General features: G+C 43.1%; 1 protein-coding gene across 1 annotated transcript in view; it reads right to left on the bottom strand.

Moving 5' to 3' along the window:
* LOC121836060 (TNF receptor-associated factor 6-like) overlaps nucleotides 1-12,109 on the bottom strand; it is a 57,113-nt gene that overhangs the window by 1,459 nt on the left and 43,545 nt on the right. The window contains exon 2 of the mRNA XM_042290711.1: nucleotides 1,240-1,562. Coding sequence (XP_042146645.1) covers nucleotides 1,240-1,509 — 270 coding nt within the window. The 5' untranslated portion in view covers nucleotides 1,510-1,562. The remainder of the gene's footprint in view (nucleotides 1-1,239; nucleotides 1,563-12,109) is intronic.

Raw genomic sequence — 12,109 nt, forward strand, 5'->3', positions numbered from 1 at the left:
AAAAAAAAATTCAGAAAAAAAAATAAAAGCTCGCCGGTAAAAGTTTCTTGAACTCAGATTTATTAAAAAAATTCAAGAAGAACGATGACCAACAAAAAAAAAGTTCAGTTGTCTAAAAGTAAGTTTGGTCACAGCACAGGTTCAGCAGTCATCATGAGAGGCACGAGAGGACTTCTCAGATTCCTTCAAAATCTTGTAATATTGATCGAAGAAGGTTCACCGTTTATTCCTTCAGGGTTCCTTCAGGACACCGGGGTATTGTAATTCTGGGCCACGGCAGAAACCACTGTTTTGGTTTACAGATTCAACTTCTTAAAGGAAGGGAGGGTTATGATTTGATAACCGTGAAAGTCATAAACTCTTAAGGCTCATTCACACATTTGCGTCTGAGTGCGACCGCAACCATTTGCGTGTTTTTAAGACTGTTGGCGTGGAGCTGTGGCTACGGCGACACTTACGACGAGCCAATGGAGAGGCGCTGTGCTGCATGGCGCAACGCAGAGCAACGCAGTCGACGGAACTGTGTGAACGAGCCTTCAAATTCCATAAGAGGGACAGCTGGGGCTTCTATTTCACCACTCCACCCACCGCAGCCGCAGGGAGAAGCGGTAGAAAAGGATGAAGAGAAAACAAGCTTTCCAACGACAGCGTCAAGGAGTTCGTTTATCTCAATATGACATTGTTGACTGGGAAGTTCAGTAATCTTTGCTTCATTCACCCTTACCACCATAACAAGTTTGACAGAAACATATTATATAATTATAAAATTTCTTAAACGTTTCTTGATTGCACACCGAAAGTTAGCCCACTCCTTATTTGCTCCAAATTTTATTTCAGTTTTAGGTGGGCTATTTCTTATGATTTTATGGTAGTACTACTAATGGAGAGGGCGACAATGTCGCGTGGTACAGGTGCGTTTTTATATATCTAGGGCAGAGTTATACCAGCCAGCTAATGTATATTTTTATTTTCAATTTTTAAAATTTAGGAACATAGCAAATATACACTATCTTCTTTAGAAAATTGGGAATCACACAAAAATAAACTCCCATAAATTCCGAATATTCGGCAATAAAGAAAGTCCGAAAGACACCCTCCAAATTTCACGATAAATCAACTCCGAAAACACGAAGTCCTGGCTATAAAAATCGAGAAAAAATATTCCAGTGTTTCAAGAGCTTGTAAAGCTCCAACCATATATCTATAATTTCTGCAGCTTCTTTATTTAGATTTACTTACCGTATGGTTCAGGATGTAACCTCCCGAGATATCAAGGTGAAGAATGTTATCGTCGGCGAAGGATTCTTTATCCAGTGGACAAGTACTCCCTCGCCTCTTGGAATCCTCGTGACATTCCGAGCAGAGTGTGTGCTCACAGGGCAATCTGACAACATTTCTCGACACCACACCGCACAGGGAGCATACAATGTGCGCAACGGAGGACTCTTGGAAGTACAGGGGCCTCCAATCCAAAGTGTCGAAAAATCCGGATATGAAGATGAATCTCATCTTCAAAGGGTCAAGGTGTCCAGTCAGGATATCGCCCCACGACCAGAAGAAACCTGCAGAATGGAGGGCCCTTGATCTTAGAACCAGTACCGCCTACACACCAAAAAAAAGAGCAGCGCGGATAAATGGTGGGGACGCCACCGACATGCAGCTCGTGCATGAACCCCCAACATGCGGTAAGTATGGATAACCTAAAATGGGGCTGCAAGGGCCTTGAGACAACACGGAAGAAGTGCATGATGAATGAGTGACTTACGTGGCGGATTGGATCTTTAACCCAGACTTCCTGATTAATAACGCAAAACTGTACGGACGTTTGTAGGTTTTATTCACGAAGCTGGCTTCGAAATGCACATATACATCCCCCCACACTCATACTGCGAGTCTGCCATGAACTCCTTCCCCTACCTCCATCCCCCTAAGAAAAAACGTGTTTAGTACTACTACTTGATAGTATTCTCAGAGAGTGAAAAGGGTGTAATACAATATGTTGTGATGACTGGAACTGCACACCGCACAACTTTATATTGAATATATTATAGGTATTTGATACAAAAATATATTGGCATAGTGTAAAGAAATTACTGTTTGAACATAATTTATGGCCAAATTTATGGCATAAATTATGCCATAATTTATGGCATAATTTATGGCAATATCTGGTTCCAAAGTTATATCTAAACCTCAGGCGGGCCCATCTTTGTCGTTAACATTGCTTTACATATTGCATAGTAACGTATGACTCAACATGGCTACCCAAGATTATTGCACACTGATGTGAGAGGCACGACCGTAACATGCTGCTTCATAAAAATGCCTTCCTTGCCCGATCAAGACTGTGTCTTTCATAACCATGCACATAGTTTTTGAAGTTCAGCTAAGCACCCAGCAGACACTGAATAGTACAAATAAAGATAAGGGTTATCATCCCCATTCCTAGTTATGAGTCTCAGAATATTTACGTCCTTCATTTTCGTATCTTCCTTGAGTAATCCTTTAAGCGGATAATAGTATGGACACTCAATTATAGAAACGCCATTTTTTTGTTGTTTTGCCGTATAACATAAATTTTCTTTTGTTAGGTCTCACAAATGTGCACTGTGCCTGCAAATTTTTTTTCCCTATTTTTGAGCCAAGTTATTGACTCTGTCTTTCTCACTTGGTTCCTGTATTTCTTTGTGCTGTAACTTTGTTCTACCCCAGTTTTAGGGTCTACCATCGTGCAACTTTTTTTCGCCGCAAGTTGTTGAGTGAAAATTAACTCGCACATCGGGCAAGGTAAGCTTGCCCCAAAGGGCGTCAGATCTGTCCGCTAACATCCTAAATGTAAGCAGTGCAGTAAGACCTCCAATCTGAAGTGTTTAACGTGCATCCCGCTGAAGTGATACACGAAAGCGCTCCTGTACGATACTCGTCCCAATTAAAACAGGCACGGAATATCCAAGTTCTATAAAAAAAATAAAAAAATAATCAATTTTGAGGCACAATAACGCTTTTCTTATATTGACACTTCTTACGTACAAAGAGATCGTTATGTGTTTATTTTTAGCATCAAATTGTAAGGCAAAAGAGACAACTATTACGGATACTATTTTAAAACTAATGATAGGTCGTTTCTGTTTTTCTTCTTATTTTTTTAAGCTGACTGATGCCTATTCGATCTAAATGTTTTAAGACACTAGATTGTAGAAAACCTTGACAGCTGTCTGTGTAATGCCTAGGTTGACTTGGTCCGGGGAAATTCAGTTAGCTGACTCTAAAATAGTATCTAGATAAAACATTGTTAAGACATTCTTCATTCACCCTTAAACTGAGACTTGAAACTCCGCCTTTAGCGCGAACTCGCTGGCTTCCGCAGTGCTTTAGTTGCGCGTGGCTGCGCGTTCACACTTGTGTCACCAAGGGCAGAAAGCTCGCGCTGAAGGCGGAGCTTTATAGTCTCTGCTTAAGGGTGAAGGGAAGATAGGTTTAGACTCTCGCTCGCCACTACCTTAGAAATCTGTTTCCTTGAGATGCATAGACAATGTCGATTGATTTCGGTTCGAGGAAGCCAACCCTGAATAGTGGGAAATGATGTAGGAAAGTTGCGTTCAAGTTATCTACAAGTTTCACATATAACGAGGATTAAGTGGCCACATTGTCGTTCAAGTGAGATTTGCTGGTTTTGATGGCCCAATATTCTTCTTTATTCTTTTAAATAAAATGACACACTTGTTACTTTATAAAAAATAGTGAACTTTATGGGTTAGAAAAGGAAAGTGAAAAGTTAGTTTTAATAATTGAAATGTACACACGACTTCAGGCATCTGAAGCTGTTTCAAGACATAAAACTAATATGGTGTATGTTGAGCCTCCAGGGTTGCAAATTCGAAATAGCATACTGTTAACGGAGGTGATCACCACTGTACGGTGAAGTCTGTTGGTAGTACAGGGTGTTCCACAAAAAAAAAATTACAGGGTTTTTTCTCCTAGCAAAAATATTCTACGCATGGCCGAACTCTCAATTTCTGACCAAAGGTAGTACTAGAGGTCCAAACCAGATGCCAAAGTTTTAGCAAGAACGAATATCTTATTCAAATCTTATAGGTGATTCAAAATTCAAACACGAGAGAACCAATGCCGCGCAGAGGCTATACAAACAGTAGCGGACTAATCTTTTATTGTTATGTGTATATCCCTTCTGTCAACAAGCGAAGAGCAGCCTGATAAAATATTAAGTTGAAAACAATTATTGGGAGAATACACTATTTTCAAAAGTCCACGCCAACACCTTTCCGCCATTGCTTGATCACATAGGCTCCCAGCATGCATTGGGCACATGGACTGCTACAGGGTTGGATCCCATCGCGAGATTCGTGTCTAAGGAATAGCGACCGCCAATGTTGCCTGATGAACGTTTCGATAGTGTCTATTCTTTCAGTCACTGTCCCTAGCGGCTCTCAACCTGTAGTCATTCAGACTGTCGAAGACACAAAAACATGGCAGAATCACTTACCAGTGAAGGCTTCCTAAACACGTAAGGAACAACAAAGCTAGACTAGGAGAGTGTTTGCGTGTTCGCCAGGCAGTTAGGCAGAATGTTGTCTGACTATAGGAAAGCAAGTCGGTGTGGCTGTCCGCCAGGCTGCAACACGTTTGCGGTTATTTATGTTTGCCGCAATGTGTCAAGTTCTAATAAAGCAAGTTTAGTTCTTGGTTGAAAGCAAAATTCACTAGCATTGTGTATCGCATCGTTCCTTAAGGCACAACGGATGTAGTGATCGGCAACTACCCCTCATTTGCATCGTTCGCGCAAGTAAACCTTAACTTCATTGCCGTTTTTATTGACGAAGTCTTTGTTGGTGTATCATATCCGGCGTGCATTTATTCTTTGTATTACAAAACTTATTTCTGCTACATATAGGCTGCATGATTACTTACAACAAAATACGGACGGCAAAACTCCCGTCTGCGCCCTGCAATTTGCTTTTGGCTGTCCGAAGGCGGCCTGAAGCGTGGTGGCATAGGCTGCTGGGACTCTGCCGACCCTACAAAGAGCAGTCTGTTTACAAAGATATATCAATATTTTTTTTAACAGCCCTTTATAGGGAGGTGCGGCTTATGGAACGGAGCAACTAATAGGCCGAAGAATACCGCAGTTTCATGCCAACATTTTTTTAGAAGACATAAAATACTTCGAACTACGTACGTGGAGTACATACCTGCGATCATGAGATCCGCAAAGCCAGGACGTTGAGATAGGACTGACGCTCACTGCAGCCCACCTTTATCTCGCGCGATGCACTGGCTGCGTTCCAGCAGTTATTTCTGTAACCGGCGATATCAGAAGAGTGGGAAGCCGCGTGATGCGGCCCATACGTCTGATTTATCACCTACTTGCTCTGGGATAATCTATACGCGTTGTAATCCCACTGTATTTACCTTTTTCTGCGCAAGCTCCTTTCACACATCTCCTAAAGCATATCTCTTACAGCTATTATACTGTTATACTAAGCGGAAACGCTGCTAAAATAAATATCTTAAACCACGTGGACTAAACGCCAACGCGACAGCTCCCGCTGTCAATCGCTGCACCCTTTAAGTGGTCGTTTGATATCTGTTGTTGAACTTTTAAAAAGCTTTTCTTTTCAAAAGTCCATTGACCAACATCGATGTTCGCCACCTCTTGGGCACGAAGCGCGGATTCAATCCGAGTTTACGCCGAACTCTGACGCTGCCCTCGTGTCCAATAGATGCTCAGGGTACGTGATCAAGCAATGGCGGGCAGACAATGGCGGCGACTTTTGAAAAGAGTCTTTTCCGAACCGTCCTTCGTCCTCCCCATTGTGCAGCATCACCTAAACAAAAGGCCGTACCGATGCGGAGAGCAAGTCGTCTGCTTGTTGCTCAGGGGTTGCGGTAACTTCAGAACGACGCCGAGCTTTGATTAGCTTTGACTGGAAGGATACTGGGTAGGCGCCAATGTTAGAAACCTGGAGGTTTACCCACTATTTTGTTTCGATCAGCCAATAAGAGCTTGGCGTTCTTACATCATCGCAAACCCTGTGCAAGAAGCGGACGAACTTGCGCTACACATAAATTTCCCACATCACCTAGGGTCGTCCCTTGCGGGGCACAAATCACTCGCGACCTTCGCGTCAGCGTTTGGCTTGGAGTCCCGTTCTCACGGATTGGACACAAGTCCCGACCCAACGCTCACGCAGCACTCGTCGCAACTTTGTGGCGCGCACTGGCCCGCGGTCCGTATATACTGTTTCACCTTACGTTCGGACGACGAGGACACTACGAGCTCTCCTAGCCAATCCCGCTCGGTAGACGTGGCCTGTGATACGTTTTCGGCGCGTCGCTGTGCCCGTCCCCATTCGATTCGCGACATTTAATGTCGCGAATCGAATGGGAACGTCGTGAAGATCGCGCGTGCCGGGGGCAAAATTCATCAATACCTTTCGCGAATAGCGGTAGTGCGACCAGGGTGGTAGCAGAAACCGCCTCCTCCGCTTCGGCGTCGTCCATCATGTAGTCGGTTTGTTCATCCGTCTTGCGGTCAAGTGCCATCGAGGCATACGTCTTGACGCTGTCCTCTGCCTCATGCCAATAAGGGTGGTATCAGGGATGGGCAGTATTTCAAATACAAGTATTTAAAATACGTATTTCAAATACTTTATGTATTTTGCATTTGTATTTTACAAATTGGGTAATGTATTTGACGTGTGTATTTAAATACTAAAACGGGGGTATTTCAAATACAATTGTAATTAAATACAATTTTGTGGGCGAAAATACATCCCTCAAATTCATTGTCACTGTCCAGAGCAGAAAGAAAACTATGTTCTGCATCGAGTGCAGTGTCCCCCAATCAAGCACAAGTGTTTAGTGACTTTGTGATTACGGTGCTAGTCTAGGGCAAGAATAGGGACTAAATCGACGTTCATAGGCAGACTGGTTAAAGAAGTGCCTGTGACAACTTGTGATGCTTTTCAGCCTAATTTCCATACATATTTTTGCCTGGAACATTCTAAATGGCGGGTCGTCCAGATTTTCGTAACTGGTGCGAGTTGCAACAACAAAACATTCTCTAGCTAGTGCTGCGCGTCTTGGTCGACTAGGTTCTTTGTTGGTCTATACCAAAATGTGATCGACAAAAAAAGCAGCTTGAAGCTCTGTACTTTTTTCGCCTATTACGTCCAAGCAGATCACATTTTTTTTTTTTTTTTTTGTGATTATATTTCTATTACGTTACTAGAGCCTCGCGCACTAACTCCCGAGTGTGCGATGCAAAATTACAATGAGGTACCCAGAATCCCGTTCCAGGTACCCTGAAGTCGCTGACGCAAATTTTGAAGAATGTATTTGAAAAAGTATTTGGAGGAGACCAAATACATTTGCTTGTATTTGTATCTTGTATTTCAATACTTTTTTGGAAATGTAATTAGACTTGTAATTAAATACATTTTTGACGAAGCATTTCGTATTTGTATTTCGATACATATTTGCATGTACTTTGCCCCTCCCTGGGTGGTATTCAGAGCAACGGTGGGGCGATACAATCCCGGCGAATGTGTCCCGTACGGCGACAGCAAAGGCAGAGCGGTGGAGCTCCGGGGACCAGGACACGTACCTTGCACCCGTCCAGGCGGATCTCGTGCGGGAGGCAGTTGACGATGTACTCGTCCTTCAGGGTCAGGCGCACACTGCAGGTGTTGGATTCGACAGCCTCAAATCATTTCTCCCGGAAGAGGTCCCTGGTGATCATGGAGGCCTTGCCGTCGAGTCCCAGTTCCTTCTTCACCTGGCTGTTGGGCACGTCGTACTGGACCCACTGAAGCTTCAGTTTCACGGCTGTGTTCGCCGGGTTGATAACGAGGCAACTTCCTAATTTGATGGTCAGCTCATTGGCGTCGACGAACCTTTGATTCGCCGCGAGCGAGTGCAACCGGATAATCCAGACGTGGTTCATCTCTTGGGGACCGGCGCTTGCCAGGTCCTTCATCACATCCAGCCTCTCGAGCTCCTGACGAAAGTCTCGCATTCGTTGGGGTCGTCCTTTTACGTTTCAGTGCATGAACACAGAATTGGTAATAACGTATCCGATTGGCAGTTGGGGCCGTATGATCTGACAGTCGACAGCGGTTCCAGAAACAGACGTACCAAGGCCTAACGCGGCCGTTTTCACCGCTCCGACGGAGCTCATGAAACCCGTCCGTCTGGTTCGAGTGCCGGAAGTGGCATCATGGCTAATAAGGATACATTCGCAGCACTTTGTTCTGCAGCATTGAAAGCGGGTGTAGAAGAAAATGGTCCTGGAACAATTGGTCTTATGTGAAAGGCAGAAAAAAATGATCCCATATGACGATCGTGGTGAAAATCAAGCACAGGGCGAATTCATTGTATAACAATCTCAACAGCTTCGAGTAAAAAAAAACTGCAGATTTTTGTTCTTGCTAAAAGAATTTTTCGTTGCGAAATCATCAAATACGTTTTTGAGTCATTAAAGGCCGGCTGCACCAACGTCGCTTACCTTAACCCAGAGCGGCTCTTTCCTAAGTCGGCTTAGCGCCCAATACTGAGCTTGGATAAGCACGGGTTTACATTCCGGTTCAAACCTTAACTCGGGTTTACAGACGCGCCCGTAGCTAAACGCTGGATTGAACGTGAAACGTGAATCTTAATAGCAGTTGTGAGATCTGGGCAATCAATTAATCCATGAATACATTTATACAAGAAAACGAGATCGCGCTCACACCGTCTGGAACTAAAAGTAGGGCATTTGCATCGTTCCAAGAGTCTTAAATAAGAATAATAAACAGTACGACCAATGTAACGATCGTAAAATATTCGAAAAAAAAACGCTTTTAAACATTTTCAATCATCTCTTCGCTCGTAGTACTAATACAATTCCAGACTACAGAGGAAAACTCCAACTTGGTCCGGATTAACGAGAAATATAACTGAAGAATACAGGTTGATGTGGAGAACTCACGCGTGATTCTAGAAATTACACCCCCAGCTTACGCAAAGAGGCATTTATAAGGTTGTTAACATGTACAGTAAAGTATAACGAAGAGTCTATATGTACACCAAGATCACGCGTGCACTCGACTCTTCGCAGAGGATCAATGCCAATATGGTAACAAAATTTAATTTTTTCTACCTTTCTAGACAAAGACATAATAACGGTTTTAGAAGGATTGAGGGTTAGCATGTTCGGACGACACCAATTTCACACACGCCTAACATCCTCTATACGTTTTTCACAGTCTTGCAAGGATATGATCTGCCTAAACAGCTTGACATCATCTGCATATTGCAAGACGACCGAATTGCGAACAATCGAGCTGAAATCATCAATAAAAACATTGAAAAAGATCGGCCCAAGTACGGAGCCTTGCGGCACACCCGAAGAAGAAACTTAAGGCCGGGAGTGATGTCCAAGAACACGAACAAAATTGTGTCTATTAGACAAATAATCTAGTAACAGGGAACAAAGGGAGGTACTCACGCCGTACGATTCTAGTTTGTGTACAAGGAGCGAATGGTCTACTAGGTCAAAAGCCTTAGACAGATCAAAATATACAACGTCTACCTGTCCACGTTGACACACAGTAGGCGAAACAAAATTTAAAAAAGGCACCAGATTTGTCTGAACAGACCTTCCACGCATGAAGCCGTGTTGTGAAGGGCTTATCTTATGCTTAAAAAAGTTTGAAATGCGCTCAAATAAAACAATTTCATAGACCTTAGCAAAAGGAGATAGTAACGACACAGGTCTGTCATTTTTTACGTCATCCGTTTTGCTATTCTTATGTAATGCTACAGTAATAGAGTACTTCCACAGGGAAGGAAATGTAAGGCTCTGCAACGACAAGTTAAAAATATGCGTTAAGACGGGAGCAAAAATAGGGGAGCATCCTTTAAAGATGAAGCTTGGAATGCCGTCAAATGCAACTGATAACTTTGGCTTCAGTTTCCTGATAGCAAGTTCAATATCAGTAATTTCAAAAGATAGAATTGACAGGTGATCACTGGCATTATCGCTGACGCCATGCACAGGCAGTCCAGTTTGGCCGCAAGAATAAACCGAAGAAAAATAACTCGCGAATGCATTTGAAACATCTTCGGGCTCAGACAGCATATCACCTAAGAGTCAGCTTTGTTTATTGATGACGAAGTTGTAGTTGTGCGATCCTTTACATATCGCCAGAAAAGCATTGGGTCACGATTTAAGCTGCGCTCTACTGACTCATGGTGTAATATTTTATCGCGCTTCAACAATGTCTTAGCTAGCGCACGCGACTCAGAAACTTTTAGGTACCAAAGAGCGGAATTCGCAACCTTATATTTTCTATGGTAATGCAATTTTTTTCTTAGAGCTGATCTAAGCTCCTTGGAGTACCAGTGCGGATAACGACTTGTGTAAGGACGCTTTTCGGGAACGAACCTTTCAAGTGCATCTACGATATAGTTTGTGAACACTTCAACGGCACGATTTACATCTGTCATACTATATATGGAAGCCGAATCTGCATTATCTAAATGTTGATAAAGGCTAAAGTAATCGCCTCTTGAGAAAGCAAGCGACTCACGGTTTCTTGTGCTTTACTTTCCCCAAAGAAATCCTAAAGGAAACAGAAAAAGGGACGTGCCAAACATCCGGTAAAACAAGCGGATTGGAAACAGTCATCAGGCTGTCGATAGGAAAGTTGGCTAAGGTCAGATCGAGCACATGTCCTGCTGAGTTATGAAGACCGTTCATTTGGGTAAATCCGAGAAGGATAACAAATCAAAAAAGGGCATTCGCTTTAAATGATTCACTCTGAGCAGAAAGTGCAGGATGTACCAAATTCCAGTTTATTTCAGGAATATTCAAATCGCCAAGTATGAGTATACGATGTTGATCCACATCCAATTTATCCCCTATCATATCTAATTGGTCCGAAAACTTAGACCCGTCTACCTTAGGAGGAAAATAAAAAGTGCCTACAAGTAAGCTATTGTTATCACGAAGACGTATTTCAATCCAAACGGACTCGCAATCGAACTCGAGATCGAACCGACGAATAGCCGGTAAATGTTTCTTAACTGCTATTAGCACTCGACCACCGAATTTAACGGAAAGTTTTTCGTTATCGTGATCCCGACGAAACACTGTGTATTCGGGAGGGAAATAGTCCAGGGATGCAAATGGGCTATTTAACCAAGTTTCACTTAAAGAAATGATATCGTAATCACCTAGGACAACGTTATTCACTTCTGTTCCCGAACTCGAAATGAAGGAACGACGCGTAACCGGGCTCCAAATTTCACTGAACGCGAGAAGGATCCATTATTAGACTTAGTGGAAGAAGTTAAGAACATTGTCGAGAGCAAAGCAACCGATCAGATTACTACGAAAACCAAAACTGGGTATGGGACCGAATTGCGCTAAAATTTAATCCGGTCATGGGTGCTAGACGAGAGGTCCATCAACTGAAACATTTTTACGAAAATATAGAGATGAAGGCCCGGAAAGACTTGACCGCTAACTGGCTGGCCGGGAGTGCCACTAGTGGGGGACTCTGCCCAAAGTCTCGTAGCAGAACAACAGAAAGGTCGACAGCCTTCATCGGATCGCCGCTGGAGCCTCTACCGAACCGCTTCGACTCTGACGCTGCGCCCTCTGAAGGTAATTCTACCGTGGTCATTTCTAGCTCGTAAGGCCCTCCGCTGGAACGTATCTAATAGTTTTGTTTCTATTATTTTCTGTCCAGTGCAGGAAGACACAAAGGGCATCACAACAGAACAGTATTACCTACCGTGGGACCCTGAGTTCGAAGTCTCGCACCCCAGTTCACAAGTAAACATATACGTGAGAACACACGACAACGAAGCTGCATTTTTTTCTCTAAAGCATTAAGACTGAAATTACACATGTATCCCCCCCCCTTTTTAATTATTTTGTTCTAATAATCACAATTGCTTTAGCAAGCTGAATGGCAAGGCTGTGGAGTTTAGAAAGTAAGCCACTGCAACTCCACAGGATGATATCCTAGGCTCACATTTTCTAAGTAAAATTTAACTTTATACAATGGCTTAATATGTGGCTATACACAGAATAAATTAA

The sequence above is a fragment of the Ixodes scapularis genome, unplaced genomic scaffold, assembly GCF_016920785.2.
Source record: "Ixodes scapularis isolate PalLabHiFi unplaced genomic scaffold, ASM1692078v2 PGA_scaffold1__304_contigs__length_218370807, whole genome shotgun sequence".
Taxonomy (NCBI): domain Eukaryota; kingdom Metazoa; phylum Arthropoda; class Arachnida; order Ixodida; family Ixodidae; genus Ixodes; species Ixodes scapularis.